This window comes from Melanerpes formicivorus, unplaced genomic scaffold, assembly GCF_026170545.1.
Source record: "Melanerpes formicivorus ecotype bairdi unplaced genomic scaffold, bMelFor1.0.p_v2 SCAF_15, whole genome shotgun sequence".
Lineage (NCBI taxonomy): Eukaryota > Metazoa > Chordata > Aves > Piciformes > Picidae > Melanerpes > Melanerpes formicivorus.
Window position 1 is genome coordinate 4,949,448 of NW_027142367.1, and position 26,458 is coordinate 4,975,905.

Genomic DNA, 26,458 nt, shown 5'->3' on the forward strand with positions numbered 1-26,458 from the left:
TGTCCTGATGCCATCTGCATTCAGCTGCTAAGTCTCTGCTGGATCTCTTTCAGTGGAGGAAAAAACTTGGTCACTGTGGGTGTATAGAGCATACAGAAACCAGGTCTCCCCACAGTCTTCCCCAATAGCTTTGTTACCTGCTGAACAAAAACTATCCTAGTGTTAAAAGGCTGTGATTTCCCACAGGGAGATGTAATTTCCACAGGGAGCTGTAGGAGCTCCTGTAGGGAGTGTGAAAGTTGACAGCAAAGCCCTCAGGAGCCTCTGAGAGAATAGCTACCCTCCTCCATTTGTCTTGGAGCTTGTACCTGGGTTGGTCTCTCTGTGTGATCACTAGCTTGAAAGGTAAAATCCAGTACCTTGAACAGACACCAGTACAACATTGGTTTGGTTTTTATGTTTTTTTATGCTGAATCACTTGCAAAGTCCGAGACAGTTGAAGCAATAAGGTACTATAAGGCTTACCTTCCAGCAGCACTTCGGAAACCTTATCCTCTGCTCCACCTCTACACTTTGCCCTACCACAAGATGGATGGTGGTGATAATGCTTCAACCTCCGGGGGGGGGATGGGAACTGTGCAGTTCTTTTCAGGGTTTAACTGTACGTGTCTTCCTCTGGAAAAGTGTTGACAACACCTAGAAATAATAATTCTCATTCATTGCTGCTCAAGGTATCTACAGTGTAATCTGTTCTCTGAAAACAGTTTTTCAAATGCTGTAATCTAGTTGTGAGCATAACAAGAATCCACCTTTTTTTGGAAGAAATAATTAAAATGTGACTAAAATACAGTGATACTCTTAAGCAAGTGGTAATGAAAAGACACCTACTGGTTCAGCCAATTTGTGGATATTGAGTCCTGTCTGCAAATTTCAATGAAACACCGATGGTATTCTTCACTCCTGCCTTAGCCACGTAGTTCTTTTCTGGTTCACAGAAATACTGTGTTTAAAAGTGTCAGCTTTGTTACCAGCTTGGTTTAGCGCAAGGTTATTTGTTCAAGGAGACTGTGAAGGGATATGGAGGTTACTCCCTCCCTTGAAAACCTTTGCACTGAAGTTGAAAACTCAGCATCACAGTATCTCTAAGGTTGGAAGAGACCTCAAAGGTCATTGAGTCCAACCTGTTAACACAGACCTCATGACTAGACCATGGCACCAAGTGCCACGTCCAATCCCCCAACTCTGTCTAAGATTACCCATATATTACTGACATAAGTGCAAAAATTATTGAGAAGCACTCAGTGCATCTCTTGATGCACAGATAATGTTTTGCTATCTATGCTGAACTGGTTGTCTAAATGGTTAACTGCCAAAAAAATTATTTAAACAAAAATAATTTTGAATATTTTTATCTGAGTTATGTTTGCATTCTTATAAACTGCTTAAGGCCTAGAAATGAGGGAAATGCATCACCTTACTAGTGAGATGAGTACCTAAATGAAGTAGCATCAGATTTCATAGTATCAGTCAGGGTTGGAAGCGACGACAAGGATCATTTAGTTCCAACCCCCCTGCCATGGGCACGGACACCCCACACTAGATCAGGCTGGCCAGAGCCTCATCCAGCCTGCTCTTAAACACCTCCAGGGACAGGGCCTCAACCACCTCCCTGGACAACCCATTCCAGGACTTCACCAGTCTCATGGTGAAGAACTTCCTCCTCACATCCAGCCTGAATCTCCCCACCTCCAGTTTCCTTCCATTCCCCCTAGTCCTATCACTACCTGATATCTTGAGAAGTCCCTCCCCAGCCTTCTTGTAGGCCCCCTTCAGATACTGGAAGGCCACAATTAGGTCACCTGGGAGCCTTCTCTTCTGCAGACTGAACAGCCCCAACTCCTTCAGTCTGTCCTCATAGGAGAGGTGCTCCAGCCCTCTGATCATCCTCGTGGCCCTTCTCTGGACACCTTCCAGCATGTCCATATCCCTCTTGTAATAGGGGCTCTGGAACTGGATGCAGTACTCCAGGTGGGGTCTCACCAGAGCTGAGTAGAGGGAGAGGATCACCTCCCTTGTCCTGCTGGCCACACTTCTCCTGATGCAGCCCAGGATCTGATTGGCTTTGCGGGCTGCAAGTGAGAGAGCTCATGTTGGGCTTCTCATCCACCAGCACCCCCAAGTCTCTCTCCTCAGGGCTGCTTTCCAGCCAGTCACTGCCCAGCCTGGATTTGTGCCTGGGATTGCCTCGACCCAGGTGCAGGACCCTGCCCTTGGTCTTGTTGAACCTCATGAGGTTGGCTTGTGCCCACCTCTCCAGCCTGTCAAGGTCCCCCTGGATGGCCTCCCTTCCCTCCAGCGTGTCTGCTGCACCACACAGCTTGGTGTCATCAGCAAACTTGCTGAGGGTGCACTCAATGCCAGTACTGTGAATGAAATAATATTTCAGGAAGGGGTACTATCAAAATTATGAGCCTTCTCATTCATAAAATGCCCTTTCTTTTAAACTTAAGTCAGACTTTTCCATAGAAGTTCCAATAATGGAGCTGTGGAGTGGAGTTCAAAATGTAATATTTCAAACCTTAAGGCTACAGAGGCCATTATGAGGTGAAATTGGAAATTTCAATAGCTGCATGGGATAGCAGCATTTAGCTAGAAAGATAACTACATAGACTACTTGGAAAAATAAATTGCCACAACTTTAAGGACTATTCTTTGCATAGCATCTTTGTAGGAGCACATTGCAAGTCTCTATTCACTATTAGAGTGAAAGAGCAAACAAAATTTAGAGGTAAATCTGACTTCCATCTGAGCTTCCATTATCATTTTGTGCAGTGATATACTAGGTAAACAAGAAGCTTCTAGAGCTCTGAATGAGAGTGCATCAAATTTCTTCTCAAGGCACTTCAGCTGCCATAGTAGGGACATAGACATTGTCACATGGTTTATCATACATCTATACACAGATATAAGAGAGACGTTTTTCACAGCGAGGATAATAAAGCACTGAAAGAGTTTCTTAAGGTCAGGTTGGATGGGGCTTTGGGCAACCGTATCTAATGGAAGATGTCCCTGCCTATAGCAGGGAAGGGTGGACTAGATGGTCTTTAAAGGTTCCTTCCTGCCTTACCTGTTTTGTGGTTGTATGATTCAGTCTCCTGGCTTGGCTCAAGCAGCTGCTATTTTTAAGCAAAACAGTGGCCTGGGCAGTCGTACAAGCAGTGTGTTTCTGGTCCTTGGGTTTGATGTAGCTTTGGAACTTTGTATGGAACATGAACTACACATTTGGACATGGATTTTTTGGTCTGATTTACTTTTTTTGGTTTTTTTTTTGGTGGGAGTGAGGCTGGTGGTCTCTTTGTGAGTTAAAATAAGATGTTAGTGTTTTATGGAAAGGCTGGCAATTCCATTTAGGTTTTTGTGTGGAGTATTGATGTCTGCCTTTCTCTTGTGGCATCTGACTTGGCCATGCTTGAATGGGCACTTGTGAAGAAATCTTTAAAAGACCTGAACCCCAGGTTTGTGTGCTGCACAGATTGGCCACCTAGATAGGCCAGAAGACTAGGTCTGCTCACAGATCTCAGCTGCCCTGGGGAGGGATGGTATGGGCACTACTAGCAACTTTGTCTTGGGTTTCATATTAGCTTTGTGATGTTGTTGCATTGTGTAGCTAAGTGAAAAGGAGCAGCTGGGCAGTGCTGGCATCTTGTTAGTGACTGTGGAAATGCATGGCTGCAAGGCCCAGGTAATAGGCAGGGTTTCTGTCCTCTACTGAGGTGTACTAAGTATAGCTGGCATTCAGGGCACATACCTGAGGTAAAGGTCATGGTCATCTGGTAAATTTGGCTTTGAACCTGGCATCCAGATTGCTGTTAAAAACCAGTATTGACACTTTTCTGTAAGTTGAATCACTTAGCAGTGAGACCATGTTATGTTTCAATACAAGAAGTTTTCTGTTTTCTTCTGAAATAGTTTCTAGCTGATCGTGAAGCAACAAAGCTGATAGATGTCTGTGGTGGCTACCTAGCTGATGGATGGCTCTTTTCACTTCCTATCCTTAAAGGTGTCTGCAAGTGACTGAATCATTTGGGAGATCATTTTTCCGTTAGCAGCTTCCTCCCACACTTTCCCCTAAGACCATCTTGTCTTCCATAAATTTCCAAATGCTTAGTCATATGTTTCATTTAATTTAGACCAGAGATAACCTTAAAAAAAACCAAAACCAACCAACCCATCAAACAAACAAAAAAAACCAGAAAAAACAAACAAAACCAAGCACACAAGGCAAAAGATCAGGAAGAAAAATTTTAAGCCTTTATAGCTAGAAGAGTTTTTTTTAACCTGTGACTCAAAAGAGGCAATTTTGTAAATTGTCAAGGTAACCCATGATACATATGGACAAGCTTACAGAAGAAGAGATCTTAGCTATGTGGCTGAAGTTATATGATCAAAAAGACTACTACATGTCTAATATTAGAAGTTCCCAGTTGTCAGGCTCCAAACCAGCCTCTTTTAGGTTATCTCTCTGAAATTGTATTATGATACAATTTGTAGAGCTGTCACTCGAGTTTCACTGGAGTGTCATTTGAGTTTGAATTGGTACCCAAGGTTATTGCTAACTAGACCTGGAGATCTGATGCCCTTCACAGGAAAATATTCACCGCTCTGTTGGCTGTACAGACTCTGAAGGCTTTAAACAAAATGGGAAAAGTTCAAGTGATTGTTCTTTATCTCAAGTGCACACACCATCACTTGAGATGTGCTTCTGTGTTCTTGAGCTTCCCAGAGAGAGGCTGAGGTGAGCAACTGATTTCTAACAGCAGCTTCTCATCATTGATTCCTTCAAAGGATCTTAGTCATCAATGTTGCCTTCCCATTTCAGCACCGAACTTAAGAAGTTAACAGAAATCTGAGGATATTTGCAATCATTTTTCCAAGAAGGGTGATAAGAAAATGGTGTATACTCAGTCAAATCATTCCCTGTTACTGCTCAGATCACCTTTTTTAGGTAATAGCTTATGCCTGGTCAGAACCCTGAAGCCATTGGCTTACTACAAATTCACATCCTGGTATGTCCCACAGTATCAGATGCACATACCAGTAATGCATCAGCACCAGTATCTCTGTGGCAGACTAAAGAGGATTCTGATCTGTTTTATGGATGAAGAGGAAGGTTGGCTGTGTTCCACTGGCTGTATTTATCAACTAATGTAATGAAGTCATAATGCCAAATCTTTTGTTGATGCTTTGCTTACAGTTATGTGAAATGGATTTTGTCTTAAAAACCCCCAAAACCTAAGAATTATTTGCAGAATGCCATCTGTATTGTGTCATTATATGCAAGTCTCCAGATGTTAGGAAACAACAGATTTAGATTTCTCCAAGCAGTAAGGGATAAATTGCTGTTTATTACCTTTCCCAGCCTCCAAACAGAGCGGTAACTAAATGGCATGGTAGAGTCCAGCTGCAACATTTCAATAGGAGGCAAATGCTGTAGAAAGACACAGCCAATAACCCTGCATGAGCAGAACTTTTTAGAACTGAAATGTGTTACAATGGCAAGGTGATCAACATTTTTTTTCTTGCTTCTGTTTCTTTAATGCAGCATTCTGCAAAAGAATTCAGGTAAGTCATGGAGAAAATTTTGTTCTTCTTGCATGACTTGTTTATGGTGGGTATGAGAACAAAGATAGCTTCAGAAGTGACTGGATGATTACTGTTTTGATAGAACTGTTGCATGTAAAAGGAACTTAAACTGTGTTCTCATTTAATAAGGGAAAATATTACTCTCACAAATTCTCTCATACTTTTTCCTGCTTTGGAACAGAGGGTGGATTGGATTAAATTTATTTATTTATATATGTATATTGCATAAATTAGGCCGCAATCAGATTTTCAAATCTGATTATTTTCATATCTTTGTCATTTCAGATTGGGTCATTTAACAGCTTAGTATGCAGTATTCCCACAAATTAGGTCTTGAACATCTATTAGACTTCCTCATGAAGTGTGGGTACAAGAGAGTATTTGCTAGGTGAAGTTAATAATCTTTTGCAGCTTTTGTTTTGCTGTCTGTATTTGGGCATTGAGTAAAGTGTATTGGAGAGTTACTGTAGTTCTGGTGGTGCACAGCATTTTAAAATAGGTCACTGAAAATTCCAGGCCACAAAAGGGAGCACATGCTTGAGCATGTGCTGGGAGCTGACAGTGAAGACTGCGTGCTTGGAGTGGTAGTGAAGGTGTTGAGATGTCTGGACGGGCAACGCTGATAAGGGTTTCGCTCTGTTTATCTTTCCTTGGAGGCAGGAGGTAGACAAAATCCTACATTACTAAGCATACTAAGGGGACTCTGATCCAGAGGACAGCCACTGACAACTGAAACTGATTTATGTTTTTAGAGATATGGTTGCCATTTTAAACTAGTTGTGACTTTAGGTTGGCATTTCTTGATGTAGAATGTAGAAACATGAACATTTATTGTTTATGTGGTTCCATGGTAATGTTAAAAATCATCTGTAAGTCATTATGTTTATTTCCTGGTTTTTAAAGTGTAATTCTTGTCTAGCGTTATGAAGGTAAACAAAATCTCTTCCTTTAACAGCTTTAGGAGGGGTGCAGTGGTTTAGTGCTTTCCCATCAAATCAGGCAGTGCTTTCTGTAGAAAGATTCCCCAGGGGTTCCTTTTGCTTCTGGTAAATTTGGGCACTAAACTAAGGATGAATCTTCCTATACACCAAATTCAGATGTTAGTTTATCCTACACTGAAAAATTACACTAAATGTATATTGAAAATTTATTCAGAGAGTGATTAAGAGGCACAGCCTGTAAGGGTAAAGACTTAGGTCCAAATGTATACATTTGGCTCTGAAAGGAGATCCTTACAGCCCCAGAAACCCTGCATGGGGTCCCAAGCCATGGTGGCTCAGTGCCCCTTCCCAGTCCCCAAGTACACTGCTGTTGCCTTGGGATGGTAGCTCAGGTATGCAGAGCACTGGATGTGTGGCCATCTCTCAGCAAGAGTGGGCACAAAAGTAGTGAAAAGAAGATGTTGAATAGCAATCCAAGTGAAAGCAGGGAAAGAAGAGTATTTGTAGAATAAAAGTAATTAATTTTCTGACTTGTATGGTTTGCTCTGTGGTGGGTTTGGGTCCTGCAGGGTTTGTTTTTGTTTGGTTTTAGCCTTCTGCAGTCCCTTTGTGCCTGTTCATTCTTCATGTTAAGAAGCTGAGGATACAGTTAATCACAATTAGAGAAAAGTGGTGAAATTACAGCTTGCTGAAGTAACTCTTCTGAGATCTACTCTGCTTATTCTTATTGTCTGTGATACAATTGCACTCGGTAGCAGGGGCATTCATCTTGAACCTCTGTTTCAGAACCTGTTTTGCTCTGTATAATTCTGAATTTGGTTTAATGGCTGATACCAGGAGTCAGTAATTGTTATGATATTGTTATGATAGTTACTTCTGTATCCTGAATACTTAAAGGCAAATCCCTGGCAATTAATGCTTAAAGTCAGGTAACTTAGTATTTTACAATTTGAAAGGTGTGCCGTTGTGGTATAGCCCCAGCTGGCAGCTGAACCCCTTGAGGCTGCTCACACAGCTGTCTCCCTTCACCTCAACTCCCTTCCTGGGAAGGAAGATAGGGAGAAAAAAGGCAAAAATCCCATGGGTTGAGATAAGGAGAGTTTAAAAGAACAACAGAAAGAGAGAAGGAGTATCAATAATACTGATGAAGTAGTATATCAAGTGAGTGATACAAAATGCTGTACTGACCACAGTGGCCCAGCCTGTTTGCCTGACCCTGCTGCACTGCAGCCAGTGACTTACTTGAAATGCCTGTGCTTGCCTGGCCAGCCCTCACCTTGTGAGGGCATGATGTCAGTTGGCACCTAATGCTCCACTGGCTGGTTCCTCTGGCTGTCTTGACTGTTGCCCCTGCCAGCTTCTTGTAATAAAAACAAACAAATAAATAAATAAACCTTATCCTGGCCAAGTCCAAAACATGCACCTATTGTGTCAGAGATCAGCAATACTAATAAAGAATTAGTATCACACCAAGTGTCTCTTCCCAAAGGTTTATCTTACCACCTTTGATAATTTCCAGTCCTGAAATCTGTCTGCTTGTTCAACCTCAAGAAGGTACTGGAGTCCTTTTGAGAATGAATTCTTCTAACGTTGCCCATTTGACAGACTGAGAAAAGTATGCAGCCACCTTTTCATGTGAAAATTGAGCAAGTAGATCCTGTGGGGGAAAAAAGACATGGCAAACTTTTGTTCTGCATGAGTTGCTGGTCTGTTTGGTTTCAACACAGCTTTTCATATTTCCTGCCTACTTCATTTGCCAAATACACTGGAACATGGTGTTGTTCCTGGGGGAAGCCATCGTGTCTGGCTGGTCCAATGCCCACAGCCAAGACAGTCCCAACAGTTTTATTCTACATTAGTCAGAGAAATGTTGCCATTGGATCCATTTGCTCTGTTCCAGTTAATTTGCACTAGCTCTGGGATGTAAACTTAGGAGTGTAAAGTACTACAGCACTTCTCCCTTACTTTAGATTAATACTTTGTTATTTTGTTTTGATTAGCTGAAGAATAAAGGAATGGCAAACTTCTGTTTTGATTATAACCCTAAAAATGAACATCAAGTAACTGGACACAGGATCATACTGTACCCATGTCATGGCATGGGACAAAACCAGGTAAGATCCATGCTTTATTTTCATTTTGACCAACACTATGGTTATAATGCATTGCAGTAGGTCTGAGAGAATATGCTGCCACAATGAGGTGACACTAACCTACTTTGGATTCCTGCACTCAAAGCTTTTAATTCTGATGTATCTTCAGGTCAGATTTTCTTCAGTATGAAGGTGGATCTGACCAGACCAGGGAGCTCATGCATACCTTAGTTATGCCTTTCCCCGGAACTCATTGATAGGGGTTAATAGCACAGCAGTGTAGCTACAGTGCTTATAGGCCACTGTTCATTCATCTCCAGCTAGTCTTGGGTAGATGAGCACATCTGAGCTTTTTGTCTGTCCATGCCTCCAAATATCTTAATAATGTTCTAAACCTAATCTAGTTCTTCCTGTGTCTGTCAATGTGCCTCTTCCTCTTGGTGGTCATGTTACTGCACAAGATGTTTTGGACAGCAGCCTCTCCTTGGCTCGGGCTCCAGAATCCTGGAGAGCAGTGATCTCCTCTTAACACTTTCATTCTTGCTCTTTTGGTTTTAACTTCTGAAGCTGAAAGTCTTGTTAGTGTCTTTCTCCATGCTGACTGAAACTGTATGCAGCAGTAGTTAGCTCTGATATCTAAAAAGCTCTCTGTAATGCTGTGGCAAAAGTGCTGTGGGACACCACGTGCCCATCAACAGTGGCTGTTTTGCATGGTTTCAAGTGTCCATCTTCTAGAACTGAGATTTGGTGTGTGGCATGTAACGTGTACTTGCCAATCTAACTTGATTTTTGGCTTCTAGCCCAGATCAGACTATGTGGGCATTCTCTTAGTGGGGAGGGGTGGAGAAATATGTAGGGTCTTGCTGAGAGTAACTACATAACCATGTGGCAGTTTGGGTGACTTGACTGTTTGGGGTTTTTGAAGGAAATTAATCTAAACACTCATTTAAGAAAGCTTGGAAAAGATACAGAGATGTGGCAGATAAGCAGCATATCTGTTATCCTCTTGAACTCTGCTGTAAAAAAAACATGAAAGCTTGAGGAGGGGAAAACAAGTCTGTATTGAAGAGAGAGCTTCTCATATGAATTGTTTTTTAAATGAGAAAAGAAAAACAAACAACAGTCTGAGCACTGTGCTTTGAATTGGAAAAGAAAGTAGGTTCTTTTTTGCTGATAGCAAGTTTGTTCCCTTAAGTATTACAACTGCATTTAGTATTATTTATTAGCTTATGTATAGTTTGTGTTGTAACTTCCCTAATGTTTCCATTCTGGACACAAAGATGCAGGGGAAGGCAGGGGAGAATCTTGTGTCATCTGTACTGAGAGATGTTTGTCAAGCCTCAACTCAGCTTCATGCTCAAGTATGCTGAACTTCTATACACCTATAGAGAAGACAAATTAATCAGATAACCTAGCTAAGCCACTTCCTTATGAGAATAAGTTGATTTCTTTTGTAGATTAAGTAGTATATCGTGTATGGGATTATATGCTCACACACAAAACTGATTTATAGATTTATTTTTTCTTCTCCTTGCATTGCAGGTTACAGAGGGGAGAGGCATTGAATCTTTTGGTATTTCTCTGACAAAAAAGTTTATTTAAATTTTATCCCTTCCACCAAGAAAAAAATGAAGACGTAGGATAAAAGAGGCAAAAGAAGGCAAAAGAGAGAGTACATTTCAGAGATAAGTTGTCATGAAATGACATTTTTGCAGTTGTCCTTTGTTTAGCACTGGAAGATCAACTGAATTCACTGCAGAGATGCCAAAGCACTGAGTATTAGTGCTCTTACATCTCTGCTGATGGCACATACATCGTCATGCCTGAGATGGTAGGCATGAGACAGAGCAGGGAAGCTCCCGGAGCTGTGCAGTTACTGCTCCCTCTGCTGGCATCCAGGAGATATGGAGAAACTACCTGACTGCAATGTAAGATGACACAGGAGAACTGCAGAGCACCAGGAGAGAAGGCCAAACACAAGAAATGGGCAAAAGAATATTAGTGAAATTGGCAAAAGGCACAGGAGGGCTGATAGAGCCAGGGGAAGGGGCCCAAGGTGACAGAGGGCAGAAGTTTGAGGCAGAGTTAGGGCAGCAGGTGAAGAGCAGGGCATGTGTGACAGAAGGAGCAGTTAGGAGCTACAGGGAGGGAGTATGAAATAGGCAGAATCAATGGAGACCCCAGTAGTGGATAGGGGAAGGGGGACTGAATGTGGGAACACAGACTGTAGCTGGCAAATGGGGATGTGAGTAAGTGGTAACAAGTATGGTTGCAAAAGAAGTAGTGGACAGCAGGAAGAGCTGCAGGTGGGGGAAGAGAGGGAGGCTGAGATAAGACAAGATGTAGAAGCACAAGTGAGATGGGAACCAGCAGGACATTTCTCTCCATTTTCTTCCTGTGTCCCCCTGCTTTTGACAGTCCTTCCTAGGAGTTAAAAGTTTGCTCCTAGTAGTGTGAATTCCTCAGATCACTTGGTAGGTGACAGTGGCAGGACCAAACCATTGAAATCTCCCACATGTGCATCCACCACTGTCAGCCGATGGAATTGCTGGTGACAGAGTTGGTCATCCTCTAGTTGTATCCATGCTGAGGATAGCAAGGCACTCCACCACAGAGTTTCACAGGTGTTTGCTCTCAACAGGCAGCCCTTAACTTCTGTTTCGTCCTTGGAAGGGAATCTGCCATCCTAACCGCAGGGTCTTCTGTTCTCTTCCACTCTGCTCAGTCTGCTCTCATCACTCCACTTATTACCTATATACTCCTTTAGCAGCAAATACTCATTACATGGTTTTCTCCAGTCCTCACAAACAGCTCTAGTTTCTCTATTCCACACTCTTTAACACTTTCTTTTCCATGCTGTCTGGCTCCTAGTCTTTCTTTAACATCCTCGATTTGTCTCTCCCCTCATTTATTCCTCCCACTAGTTACTGCCCACCTGAGGTCATGTTTTCCTCCTTTTCACGTATCTTTTTTCCTTTCCTGGCTAGCTCCCTTTCTTTTCCTTCTCATCCCTTCATCCAGTTGCAGTTGGTCTCTTCTCCCAGGCAGCCAGCACCAGAACAAGAGGACACAGTCTCAGGCTGCGCCAGGGGAAGTTCAGGCTGGAGGTCAGGAGGAAGTTTTACACAGAGAGAGTGACTGCCCATTGGAATGGGCTGCCTGGGGAGGTGGTGGAGTCGCCGTCACTGGAGGTGTTCAGGAGGAGACTTGACAGGGTGCTTGGTTACATGGGTTAGTTGATTAGGTGGTGTTGGATAATAGGTTGGATGCGATGATCTTGAAAGTCTCTTCCAACCTGGTTTATTCTATTCTATTCTATTCTATTCCACCATTCAGCACTTTTTTCCTCCCTGCTGCACACTTACACTATCTTGTGGTATAAAGGAATGAAGTTGATTCTCCAGAGTTTGGCTCATTAAAGTTACTCTCAAAACCCATCTTGACAGGATTCAACATTGATGAAAGTTAACTTGGTTGGCCATACATGTCTTACCCTCCAGTATGCCCATCCTCTGGTATGCTAGTGGCCAGAGGCTGTTTATGTAGAGGGCAACTGCAAAACCTTTTCTTAATGGAAGCAATTCTCTACTTGAAGTGCTCTGTGAATATCTGTGGGCACTGTGCTGAGAGGAGAGAGTTCTGTGCTCTTGATCGTTTTTGAAGTCCAGCACCTGCTCCCATTTTATGTTTCAGTATGTAAAACTACTTAGAAAAAACAAAGGTCCCTGTTGCTATTTTTTCTTACATCTGTGGACTAAATGAGAAGGTTCCCTTTTGTGCTTTTGTCTAAGCAACATGAAAACTAACTGTGGGTTGTTTAAAAATGGTGTGTTCCTTATAGAAAAAAGGTGAGGATATGACTGCAGTGATAAGACCAGAATGTATGTGGAAAAGAGGCAGAAAATAGGCAAAACACTGGCTGCTCAGTGCTTGCATCTCAAGCTACAGATGTTTTGTGGAAGTGTCTGCTCCGGTAGATGAGAGTGGAAGGCTTTGCAACTTAACACTGATAATGTCCATTGCCCTTCTTGGTATGGCTGGGAGGCAGTCCTAAGAGTACCAGTGTGTGATGACAGGAGGCTGACCTGATGTGGTAAAAGGATGAGAAATCACTGAGGAGCCTGTTTTGTCTGCCAATACCACCCCAGTATTACCATTTGCAGCTGAGAGATTTGAGGCAAGTAGGAAGAGGCAAACCAATTGCTTAACAATGCCCTTAGGTTTTCTGTGAAAGGTCTGTTGCTGCTGGTTCTCCCACCCAGAAAAGTACCTGTCAAATGTAAACTTTTTCCTGCATGCAGAAGGGTAGTACCTAGACACAGAGAGGGATGAGAAATACGTTTTTGGGTCTGCTGAGGTAGCCAAAATCTATTTCCATCCCTGGTACCACAGAACACTGATGCAGGTGGGGTGTATCCCACAGATTTCCCAGATGCAATAAGCATGGGCCTTATTAAGTTTCCCATGAGCACTTAGGGGAGTCTACTGGTTCTCTGAAGGAAAGAAGTGCAGTAAGGCTACAAATTATTGAGCCATGAATCAGTTTAAAAATGCTTCCTTTCTGCCCACAGAACCATCTGGACAAGGAAAGAGCCCTAATAAGCACTTCACTGTTTAAGGAGGAAGAGATTTGCCTCATGTATTACTGGAGCTTCAAAAAGCCCAAAGCCTGAAGTATTTATTGCTTTTGAAACAATATAGGGTAAAGAACTGCATAACATTCAGTGGGCAAGGAGGCAGCAGTGCTTGGTTGCAAGCGCTGTAACCCCAGTGCTCAATGTTATCCTGAAATTAACTGTTTTACTTGCTCTTCTCCAAAATCTGATGAAAGTCCTTGAGAGGCCATTCAGGAAATATGTCAGTAGTACAAAATGCTCTGACTGTAGTAGCTGCTTCATCTATTCTTGATGCATCTGGTGCAATCAGCAGCTTGAAGGCTTTCACTGATATTGAATGCAAATTTCTAAAAAGAGTTATTATATCTTCTAAATCTGCTAATGAGCAAGGCTCTAAATGTGGCCTTGTAAAAGTGGCAGCTGTAAAAAAGTGTCCATCCAGACACAAATGAGCAGGAGTGAAGCTTTTTTCTTTATTCATGAGTCATAGACTTAAAATGAGTGCCCTTCCAGCTCACTGTGGTGTCCAAAGTGGCAGGCTTTCCATGTGCCAATCATATATGGAACCTGGGGACTAAAGTCTGAAGGCCAGGGAATAGCCCCTGCCTATAAGGGTGAAAAAACCCCAAAACACCCCCAGCCCCCTTCCCCCTGCCTTCAAAACCAACCAAAAAAACCCACAACCAAAAAGCCAACCAAACCAGCCAACCAACCAAAAAATAACCAACTCCCCCACAAATAATACAGAAAAACAACCAAAAAAAAAAAAAACCACCCCCCCCCAAAACAAAACAAAACAAAAAGCCAAAACAAACAAACAAAGAGCCACCCAAAAATCCCCAAAGAAACAGAGTCTCCTGGGTGTTATGTCAGCAGGTAAGCTTCAATCCTGAAGTTGCTATCTTGAAATGCTCTCTTCCTTTTGCAACTTAATCACAAATGAGTGATGGGAAACAGATTAGCTCTAGGAGGGGTTCACTTGCATCACTGCACAAAAAGAGTCCTGGATCACTACAGACTGACACAGTGGACAACATTGATCCATGTGCATCTGCAACAACCATCTTGGCAGAGAAATTCTTGATGGTGATAAAAGGAGGGACAGATTTTGTGAAGTCAGCATAGGCTAATCAGAGTTCTTCCACTTGGAAATGTATGACTGTAGACTTTGTAATCACATGGTCCTGTTTACGTTAAAACTCAGGTTGGTGGTTGCTGAGGGTGGTTTTACGCTAAGTTCAAGTATATACATTTCTGAATTCATAGATTCATAGACTATCAGGTTGGCATGGACCTCAAGGATCATCTAGTCAAACCTTTCAGGGTGAGAATATAGTTTAAGTGAGATAACCCAGCACCCTGTCAAGCTGGGCCCTGAAACTGTCTAATGTAGGGGAGCCCTCCACCTCCTTTGGGTGATTATTCCAATGCCTAATAGTTTGCATAATGAAAAAAAATTCTGGCCCTGAATCCAAATCTCCCCAGTGGAAACTTGTCCCCATTGCCCTTTATATTTACCAGGTGACTTGTAAAAAGGGATTCTCCTTCCTCACAATAGCTGCTCTTTATGTACTCGTACATGGTTATGAGGTGTCCCTTAAGCCTCCTCTTCTCAAACCCAGTTGTCTCAAGCCTTCCTTCATATGACATGTCTTCCAGTCCTCTGATCATTCTTGTGGCCCTTCTGTGGACGCTTTCCAGCCTGTCCACGTCCTTCCAACATATTGGGGACCAAAACTGTGCGCAGTACTCAAGGTGTGGTCTGACCAGTGCTGACTAGAGTGGGAGAACATAATCTTTATCCCTTCTTGTGATACCCTTATTAATGCAAGTCAGCATCCTGTTGGCTTTCTTTGCCACTGCAGCACACTGTTCACTCACACTGAGCCTTTTGTCCGCAGCCTCTTGCTCCAGGGGTGAGAAATGAAACAAAAGAGGACTCCTTCTCTCCCTCATCCTTTTGTTTCCCCTAATGCAACTATACTGTTGGGAACAAGCAATTTTCTGATGAGTATAGAACTCTACTGCGTATAATATGAATTAGATCTAAGCACACATTCATCATAGTCATCTAAATTATTTACATGCATGCTAAATACAAACAACTTTCAAACTCTGCCACTCTTCAGTGAAGTCCAAAACTTGGCAAATGGCCATGCTAAATATACAATGTCTAAGGAAGCCTTCAGCCTTAATTGCTACGGAAGCCAAGATGGTTTTGAGTGTCTTCAGAACATCTCTGTAGAATCTTGTACTACAAGCACAGCCAATGAATTGTCTTCGATAAAATTCTGTTCGTGTCTAAAAGCAGCTGCAGCTGATGTGCTTCAAATAATACCTTAAAATGTTATAGAATAAAATGCTTATCACCATGCATCCTGGGTACTTTGTAAGTGGAAATGAACCTGAACCAAACTGTGCTTGGATCTATGTAGTGAGCAACTCCTTAATTAAAAGGGACATTGTTTAGTGACAACAGAGTTGAGAAGGCATAATGTCAGGCTATAAACTGTTTTCCATCCTGTTTTTAAGGGTGATCTGGAATGCGAAAGCAGAATATTACAGTGTAGTTTTGCAAGTTCTTTAATGCTGGAACATCTGTCTTCCAGGGCATTTATTCAGCATTTCATACATTTTAAGTGCTACCAGAGTAGAACAGCGCTGTGGTGAGATTGATTTCCTGTAAAAGAGTAAGCAAACAGCGGCAGTTAACGCTCCTTGAATATTCTTGCCAGAATAGCAACTTTAATATGCTAACTTACTTATAGTATCTTAGTATATCCTCCCTATAAATACTTTCTTGTGTGCATAGGAAATGACTGTTGTCCTTTGTTTCTTCTCTTGGGTTTGCAGTTTTTTGAGTATACCTCTCACAATGAAATACGTTACAACACTCGACAGCCAGAAGTCTGTGCAGCAGTCGACTCAGGGACTGACTACTTGACGATGTACTTGTGTCAAGAAAACATCCACAGTGTTCCTGAAGAACAGAAGTTTGTTTTCAGAGAGGTAAGTGTGCCAGCTTGGTTTTGGGTATGTTTTCCTTTTTGGGTGTGGGTAGAAGGAGAATTGCTGAGATTTTTTTTTAAAATATTTTAATTTTACTGCCTACACATCATGGCACAGGCCACAACATCGGTGTAGGACTCTAGAAGAAATATGCAGCATCACACACAGAATCAGCCAGGTTGGAAAAGACCTCAGAGATCAGGTCCAACCTATTACCTAATACCTAACACCTCATGACAACTAAACCATGGCTTCAAGTGCCACATCCAGTCCTTTTTTGAACACCTCCAGGGATGGTTACTCCACCACCTCCCTGGGCAGCGCATTCCAATGGCCAAGTACTTTTTCTGTGAAGAACTTTCTCCTCACCTCAAGCCTAAACTTGCCCTGGCACAGCTTGAGACTTTGTCCTCTTGTTCTGTCACTGGTTGCCTGGGAGAAGAGACCAACTCCCACCTGTTTACAACCTCCTTTCAGGTAGCTGTAGAGAGCAATAAGGTCTCCCCTGAGCCTCCTCTTCTGCAGGCTAAACAACCCCAGCTCCCTCAACCCCTCCTCATAGGGCTTGTACTTGAGACCTCTCACCAGCCTTGTTGCCCTTCTCTGGACTCGTTCAAGTGTGTCACTGTCCGTCTTAAATTGAGGTGCCCAGAATCTTGGCTTTTAATATCTGAACCTACAACCAGGGCGTAGGAGTGATATGCAGGTGAAGAGCATGCCAGTGATAAAGAATAGGAACATGAAGGAAATGTCTTTCTTAACCTCAGAGGAGTTGGGAAGTTTGGCAGAGGTCTCTATTTGCCCTGTCTACTTCTAGAATTTTCCATGGGTTGCTTGGCTTTCTCCCACATCTCACACTTACTGTCTTCTGCTGAGAACCGAGCATCCTCCACATACCTCTTTCCCCACCAATTCTCATGGTTGGCCTAATTCTGCTCTCCTTTCATTGACTTATTTTATTTCCCAGTATTTACAGCACTTAATATCCCTGAAACTTCACATCCCAACATTACTTTAGAGTTCTTGATGCATTTGAGCTGCTTCTCCTCTGCAAACCCTCTCTTGTGCTCCTCCCCTCATAAACACCAGAAGCGGTCTCAGATTTTTCTGCAGTGTAATGTGCACTTGTGTAATTTGATATACCATACTGGGACCAGTGCTGTTCAGTATCTTCATCAATGATATAGACAGTAAGATTGAGTGCACCCTCAGGAAATTTGCTTATGATACCAAGCTGAGTAGTGTGGTTGATATGACTGATGGATGGGATGCCATCCAGAGGGACGTAGGCAGGCTATAGAAGTGGGCTCAGGAGACCCTCATGATTTTCAATGAGGCGAAGTACAAGGTCCTGCACCTGGGTCAGGGCAATCCTCTTTATCAATACAGGCTGGGAGATGATGAGGTGGAGAGCAGCCCTGCAGGACTTAAGGGCACTGGTAGACAAGAAGCTGGATATGAGCCAGCAGTGTGCACTTGCAATCCAGAAGGCAAATGGTATCCTGAGCTGCATCATTAGAAGTGTGGCCAGCAGGTTGAAAGAGGTGATTCTGCCACTCTGCTCTGATGAGACCTTACTTGCAGTACTGCTTCTGTCTCTGGTGTCCTCAACACAGGAAGGACATGGACCCATTGGACTGGGTCCAGAGTTGGGCCACAAAGATGATCAGAGGGCTGGAGCACCTCTCCCATGAAGACAGGCTGAGGGAGTTGGGGTTGTTCAGCCTGGTGAAGAGAAGGCTCTGAGGAAACCTTATAGTGGCATTTCAGAATCGAAAGAATCAACAGGAAGGCTGGGAAGGGAATGTTTAGAAGGGCTTGTAGCAATAGGAGCAGGATAGATTTGGGTCAGACACTAGGAGGAAGTTCTTTACCATGAGGGTAATGGAACACTGAAATAGGTTGTCCCAGGAGATGGTTGGGGCCCCATCCCTGGAGATACTCAATGTGAGGCATGACAGGACTCTAGGCACCCTGATCTAGTTGAGGACGGCCCTGCTTACTGCAGAGGGGGTTGGACTAGATGACTTTTAGAGGTCCCTTCCAAGCCAGATTATCCTATGATTCTGTGATTTGATGATTCAGTGCTCACAGCAGGGATGTTGTACAAGATGATCTTCCAAGGTCCCTTCCAACCCTATGATTCTCTGAATAAAAAACACCTTATGATCTACTCCTACCCCCACACTGCACACATCTTACTAGTTGTAGAGACTCAGGAAATCTGTACCTTTCTTCCTCAACCTTAATGCCTACTCCCAAAGGGAGGTTTAAATTTTTAATCTCTGAAGGAGTTTCTGGATGCCTGAGAGAAAATAAATAGGATGAAAAATGTGGCCTTGGTCAATTCTGGAGTGTTATTATTTGGCTAAGGGAAAAGGTCATATAATATATCAAAATAGTATATTTACATAATGCGTCTGCATAATGCATCTACACTCTACAGGCTCCATGGCTGACAAATTTCATGCTTAGATACTACCGCAGGTGGCAGAGTAAATTCTAAAGAAAAATATGAAAAAATCTGATCCAGACTGAAGCTTGCAGTGATAGTACTGGGTTAAGTTCATCAATGAAGTTTCACTTTTAATGCTTTCTTTCCTCAAAACTTTTCAAGGTCGCATGCATTAATTCCTAAGACGGCATGTACTGAATGACCCTCAGTGACTTCAGGAAGCACTTGAGAAAACGCAGTTTTGGAACACATCTGCTTCCACTGCATTCCTAACCATTAATTTTAGGAATTATTTTCATCTTCTTTCTTTCTTTTTCGTGATCACTTTGTGCCTTATTTAAATTTTACAATTTCTCTAAGTGCGCCGCTCCGCTCTGATTTCTCTTCAATTGCATTAAATCAAACCCGCCAGTCCCCACCTTTCAGGGCAAGTGATGGGTGAGGTGTCAGTACCACGTTTCTCTTGCTTTATGTGGAGAAATGTCAGACACTGGAAAAGCTGTCCTTATGGATGTAGCATAATCAAAGATTTGAACAGCCTCCCCAGCGACTTGGCAAGAATTAAGTTCTTACGGGCACTGAGTCAAAACCGAGCGAGGCAGATATTGATTAGTCCACTGAAAAATGTGAATTATCACAACGGAAATGGGAAAGTCATTCAGCAGCTCAGGCTGTCAGCAGGGCCATGAGAAAGCACACACTGCTGGGTATCAGGGGCTGCGGCTCAAGGCACAATTAGTGTGACACTCCTGCCAATAGAAGGAGCAGACTTTCAAAGGAGTCAGGTTTATGTTCAGAAGCAGGGTGTTGACATGTTTCTTCTGAAGCTGACAGGGGCTTTGGAAATGATTACATGTGACAGTGTCACCTGGGCCAAAGAAATGGGCTTGGAGCAGACCAGTTCCCCACAGCTGGCTATGCTGTCTTTTTGTAGCTTGCTGTCCTAGTTGACAGTCCTCCTGGATTGATTGTAGCACGTGATATGAATTGGAGATGAAATGTGCTTGGAGACATCCGTAACAGGAGGGCCTGAGGCCTCAGAATGTGTTCCTTAGGGAATGTGACTGTGGAGGCCCATCAGACCTTACACCTCTGAGGCAGCTGTTCTGCCCTCCAGCAAAGTAAGGTAACGCCACACACGTCTGCAGGCAGGGGGCATGTGCAGATATTTTTGCCTTTTCCAGCAACAATATACCCTGTGAAGAAAGGGAGTACTTTTTTGCTAAAAGTATGTCCAACATTTATATTTTACTTGCAAGATGTGCAATGAGTTAGTGAATTTAGGTAATGCCTGTATTTGGCTTTGGGTTTCTCTGTCCAGAGTCACAGAATGGTTTGGGCTGGAAGGGACCCTCGTGCTGCTGGTTACACTTCTTTTGATGCAGCACATTGTTAATTTATGTTGAGTTTTTCATCATCTGACACCCACATGTCCTTCTCCTTGAGACTGCTCTCAAGGAGAGCCTTGCCCAGCCTTTACTGGGATTGCCCTAACCCAAGTTTAGGACCTTGCACTTGGCCTTGTTGAACTTCATAAGGTTGGCTTGGGCCCACCATTCAAGCCTGTGCACATCCCTCCAGATGGCATCCTTTCCCTCCAGCATGTCAACTGGACCACACAGCTTGGTGTCATCTGCACACTTCCCAAAGGTGCACTCAGTCCCACTGTCCATATCACCAACCAAGATAGTAAACAACACTGGTCCTGGTACTGACCCTTGAGGAGTGCTACTTGTCACTGGTCTCCATTTGGACATTGATCTGTTGACTGCAACTCTCAGAGTGTGGCCATCCAGCCAACCCTTAGCCATTGAGTGAGTGGGACACCCCTCAAGTCCATGCTTTTCCTATTTGGTGAGCAGGGTGGGGACAGTGTCAAATGCTTAACACAGGTCCAGGTAGATGACATCTGTTGCTCTTCCCTAATCCACTGATACTGTAACTCCATTATGGAAAGCCACAAGTTCGTCAGGCATGATATGCCCTTGGTGAAACTCTGTTGGCTATCACTAATTGCTTCTTCTTCATTTTCTGTACATCTTAGCAAAGCTTTGCTATTCTGGTGCAGTAACAAAAAGCCATAGAAGTGAATTAAATTAGCACATCTTTTCCAGGCTTAGATGTCAAGACAGGAATCACTTTAAAGCAATATTAATGTAAGTTTAATAGCAGGGTCATCTGATAAAGTCTCAAGAGATCCTCAAGTCAGGCATTTTGGCATAGCACCATGAGAAGGATATCATAGAATCATAGTTATATGACATCCCTGGGCTGGAAGGGACCTCTAAAGGTCAGCTTGTCCAACCACCTTGTAGTGACCAGGGACATCCTCTCAACTAGATCAGATAACTCAGAGCCCTGCTGAGCCTCACTTTGAATATATCCTGGGATGGGGCCTCAACCACCTCTCTGGGCAACCTGTTCCAGTGTTCCACCACGCTCATAGTAAAGAACCTGTTCCCAACATCTAATCTAAATCTGCTCTTCAGTTTGAAGCCATTGCCCCATGTCCTATCACTGCAGGCTTTTGTAAACAGTCCTTCTTCAGCTTTCTTGCAGGCCCCCTTCAGGTACTGGAAGGTGGCGATTAGGTCTCCCTGGAGCCTTCTCTTTTCCAGGCCTAACAATCCTCTGCCTGTCTTTGTAGCAGAGATGCTCCGCAACCCCCTGATAATTTTCATGGCCCTACTCTGGACCTGCTCACTCAGGTCCATGTCCATCCTATATTAAGGGCTCCAGACCTGAATGCAGTACTTCCAGGTGAGGTTTCACCAGAGCAGAGTAAAATGGCAGAATCACCTCTCTGGATCTGCTGGCAACACGTCTTTTGATGCAGCCCAGGATGTGATTTGCCTTCTGAGCTGCAAGCACACGCTGCCTGCTCATGTCCAGCTTCTTGACCACCAGCACCCCAAGTCCATTTCCTCACAGCTGCTTTCTATCACCCCATTCCCCAGTCTGTACTGACACTGAGGGTTTTTCCAACCCAGGAGCAGGACCCTGCACTTGCTCTTGTTGAACCTCATGAGGTTCACCTGAGCCCACCTTTCCAGCCTGTCCAGGTCCTGTGACATTTATTTCTTGTGTGGCATTTATTTCTTACTAATGTCCTCTGTTACTTTTAAATCACAGTGATATGCCTCTAATTTTTTAAGATACAAAACTCAAACATTATTTCTGTCTTTTTCAGGATGGTACCTTGTTTCATCTACAAACCCAGAAGTGCATACAAGCCGAGTCAAATGCTTACAATGGTAACCCAGCACCATTGCTACGACCCTGTACTGGCTCAGACTACCAAAAATGGTTCTTCAAAGAAAGAAGTTGATCCAGATGTCATCTAGGACATAGCTAAACAGAAAAATGAGCTCTTTCTAGTCAGCAGTTAGTCAACCTTTTCAGAATCACTTAAGTGATATATTTTTGTATGGAAAGAACTGTAATTAGTTTACAAACCTTGGATTTGGTTTCCTGGATCTGTCACTAAGCATTGAGAGTTCCATAAACTAAGTGCAGTGGTTGTATCATGCCACAGAATCTGCTCTTCTCCTTTTCTCTTTATTTGGCTGCTACATAACTGCTTCTGAAGGTTCTTAGGTCTTTTTCACAAGTGACAATATATATTGTTTTTTAATCTGCTGTGTGAAACTGAGGTGGTCAAAATAATTGCACTAAGGTTGTCTGCCAACAACTTCAGATGTTTATTTTTCTACTAAAACGTTCTGCAGTTGGGCCTCTTAACAAATAGTGATTAATAATTCTTGTCCTTTAAATACCAAGAAGGTAAAGGGAGGCCAGATCTGCCCTAAGTGACTACCACAGAACCCTCACTGAAGACTGTGTGGATTTGCACATGAAGGCAGAGGTCTGCATGTTTTTGCACAACTAACAATCTAGATGATACGGATTGCACATGCTTGGCAGTACTACACGTTAAATGTTGTGACAATTTTAGATGCTTATGGCACTTGATGAGTTCCTAACGTTTAAGTCTGGTTTTGGAGCAAAACTGGGGATTCCTTAAAGAAATAAGGCATCAGTGCTTAAAAGTGACAGCCTGGGAAAAGCTGCTTGGATTCACATGGATCTGGGTATGCAGCCGTGTCCTAGACTGCACAACTTTAACGCTGTGTGGATTTTCAACATGCATAAAACTTGGCAAGATCACGCCTAGCAGTAATGTTTTCAACCAATTTCAAAATTACAGTCAGAGAAAGGAAATCTAAGAAATTGTATCTCATTAAATTGCAAATGTTAAAATGGTTCTGCGACTAATTGGTACGATCTGCAGCTGATGTTAATAGAAAAAGAATTGTCTTTCAGATACAACTTGCATTTTGTCTGGGAACCCCTTTTCTTATAAAGTTGGCTGTGTCAATGTGTAGAGCCCTACTGGGAATTTGGGTTTTAATCTGCAGTGGTACAAGATGTTTTTTGCCATGGTGTGTGGGTTTGGGCCCACCTCTCAAGCCTGTGCATGTCCCTCCGTCCCCCATAGCAAACTCCTGGCCAAGCTGTCAGCCCATGGCTTGGATGGGAGCACACTGCATTGGGTTAGGAACTGGCTGGATGGCCGAGCCCAGAGAGTGGTGGTGAATGGTGCCACATCCAGCTGGCGGCCAGTCACTAGTGGTGTGCCCCAGGGATCAGTGCTGGGCCCCATGCTCTTTAACATCTTTATTGATGATGTGGATGAGGGCGTTGAGTCCATCATCAGTAAATTTGCAGACGACACCAAGCTGGGGGCAGGAGTTGATCTGCTGGAGGGTAGAGAGGCTCTGCAGAGGGACCTCGACAGGCAGGACAGATGGGCAGAGTCCAATGGCATGAGATTTAACACATCCAAGTGCCGGGTTCTGCACATTGGCCACAACAACCCCATGCAGTGGTACAGGCTGGGGTCAGAGTGGCTGGAGAGCAGCCAGGCAGAGAGGGACCTGGGGGTACTGGTCGATGGTAGGCTGAACATGAGCCTGCAGTGTGCCCAGGCAACCAGGAGGGCCAATGGCATCCTGGCCTGCATCAGGAACAGTGTGGCCAGCAGGGGCAGGGAGGTCATTCTGCCCCTGTACACTGCACTGGTTAGGCTGCACCTGGAGTACTGTGTCCAGTTCTGGGCCCTCAGTTTAGGAAGGATGTTGACTTGCTGGAATGAGTCCAGAGAAGGGCAACAAAGTTGGTGAGGGGTTTGGAACAGAAGCCCTATGAGAAGAGGCTGAGGGAGCTGGGGTTGCTTAGCCTGGAGAGGAGGAGACTCAGGGGTGACCTTATTGCTCTCTACAACTACCTTAAAGGAAGTTGTAGACAGGCAGATGTTGGTCCCTTCTCCCAGGCAGCCAGTACCAGAACAAGAGGACACAGTCTCAGGCTGCACCAGGGGAGGTTTAGGTTGGATGTTAGGAAAAAGTTCTATACAGAGAGAGTGATTGCCCATTGGAATGGGCTGCCTGGGGAGGTGGTGGAGTCACCGTCACTGGATGTGTTCAGGAGGAGACTTGATGGGGTGCTTGGTGCCATGGTGTAGTTGTTTGGGTGGGTTGGATTGATTGATGGGTTGGACACGATGATCTTGAAGGTCTCTTCCAACCTGGATGATGATGATTATTATTATTATTACTATTATTATTATTATCCTTTCCCTCCAGCATGTCAACTGGTCCACACAGCTTGGTGTCATCTGCACACTTGCCAAAGGTGCACTCAGTCCCACTGTCCATATCACCAACCAAGATAGTAAACAACACTGGTCCTGGTACTGACCCTTGAGGAGTGCTACTTGTCACTGGTCTCCATTTGGACATTGATCTGTTGACTGCAACTCTCAGAGTGTGGCCATCCAGCCAATCCTTAGCCATTGAGTGAGTGGGACACCTCTCAAGTCCATGCTTTTCCTATTTGGTGAGCAGGGTGGGGACAGTGTCAAATGCTTTACACAGGTCCAGGTAGATGACATCTGTTGCTCTTCCCTAATCCACTGATACTATAACTCCATCATAGAAAGCCACCAAGTTCATCAGGCATGATATGCCCTTGGTGAAACTCTGTTGGTTATCACTAATTGCTTCTTCTTCATTTTCTGCACATCTTAGCATAGCTTTGCTATTCTGGTGCAGTAACAAAAAGCAATAGAAGTGAATGAAGTTAGACACAACTAGCATTTTGTCTGGGAACCCCTTTTCTTGTAAAGCTGGCTGTGTCAATGTGTGGAGTCCTACTGGGAATTTGGGTTTTAATCTGCAGTGGTACAAGATGGTTTTTGCCAAGGTGTGTGGGATCTGCCTTACCCAATCAGACAAGTAGTGTGTATAGCATTGTATTTGGCCATTGACCATCATCATTACAATGTTGGTTAAAAGGATTTCAGCTCTTTAAAGAAAGTTTCTTTATCAGCTGGAGGTATGCTGATATGTGTAGAAGCATGAAAATTCCAATCTGTTTTCCCCTCCCCTTGGCATCTATTTCAGTTAGTTTTGGGTGTATTTTGTTATTTGTGTTTGTTCAGGTTTTCTATTAAAAACAAATGTACAGTCTTTTCTTGAAATTCTTATAAGTTCATGCCATTTGGGCATACCTATTTATATGATTGGGGGGGGGGAGGGTTTCTGTCTGGCAGAGATGCTTATGTAAGTTCTTCCAAGATCTTTCCATACCCGTGTAGATAGAAGGTTTTTTTATGAACACCTCTTGTCTCTGTGGTCTGGACTGATGAAATTGATGTTAGAATGAATAAAATATTTTGGGTTTCTGTAGAGTGGGAACTATCTTTACAATTCTTTTTATTTATTTTTTGTTCTTATGGTCAGTGGCTTTCTTTTAACCATTTCTCTGATCCATTAAGGCTCTGATTCCTGCAGCACCTCGGACAAGACAGATTTATTTTACGCTCTTTCCAATTCCTTCTCCTGAACTCGGTAATGCTTCTCTTCACCTGTTCCCACCAGTGGTGTGCAATTTGTGGAGCCAGAAATCAGAACTGAGTGACTGCGTAAAAGAACTGAGAGAGCTCCAGCAACACAGACAGGATCTGCTGTTAATTTGTGCTTTGCCTTCTTGATTGTTGATTGAATTACATTAGTAAATTAATGGATGACAGCCCACCTGTTACAATTGTAGGCAAAACTCTTTATTGACCTCTATGACAATGAGGTTTTCTTTGCTATGGGACTTGAAGATTTCATATCAGGTGGTGGTCTGCAAGTGAAATTTAGCAATTGGAAATTATTTTTCAATACATCCTCACACTCTGTACTTGTCTAGAGGGAAGTGTTGATGTTCTGGGCTTTTGCTTACATGCAGCTGAGCTGTTTTCTCATATACCAGCAAACCTCCTGGCCTGGGTTGAATGTTTGCTAGGCAGACACACTTATGTTGAGTTCAAAAGTAGACACTGAACATAGCAACATCACCAGCTGGCTCCCCTTATGTTGCCTGTTCAGTCCACCTGCTTACTATTTTTTATCTCCTCGGTATCCTTTTCTTCACAACTCACTGGAGTTGTTGTAATGGTTTAAGTCAGAACAAAACAGGTCAAATCGAACCAGCAAGTTAACCTGTCTATTTTCCCCAACGCAGAAGTGACGGAAAAGTAACACACAGAACCTCAAGATTGAGACAAACAAACAAACAATAAAGTGACAAAAAAGTGAGATATAATAGAGTTTACTTAGCAAAATCAGAAAAACATGGTACAAAATGCATAATTACCTCAGCCTGTTTGCAGAAAAAGCATGGCACAAAGCAGCAGCAAGCAGAAGCAGGTGA

The 26,458-nt window shown here is 43.3% G+C and overlaps 1 protein-coding gene across 1 annotated transcript in view; it reads left to right on the forward strand.

The window, feature by feature from the left end:
- Window positions 1–25,446, forward strand: part of GALNT12 (polypeptide N-acetylgalactosaminyltransferase 12) — a 63,522-nt gene extending 38,076 nt beyond the window's left edge. Inside the window, exons 8-10 of the mRNA XM_068147480.1 lie at window positions 8,525–8,638; window positions 16,087–16,242; window positions 21,888–25,446. Of these exons, the coding sequence (XP_068003581.1) occupies window positions 8,525–8,638; window positions 16,087–16,242; window positions 21,888–22,025 (408 nt within the window). The 3' untranslated portion in view covers window positions 22,026–25,446. The remainder of the gene's footprint in view (window positions 1–8,524; window positions 8,639–16,086; window positions 16,243–21,887) is intronic.
- Window positions 25,447–26,458: the final 1,012 nt, after the last annotated feature.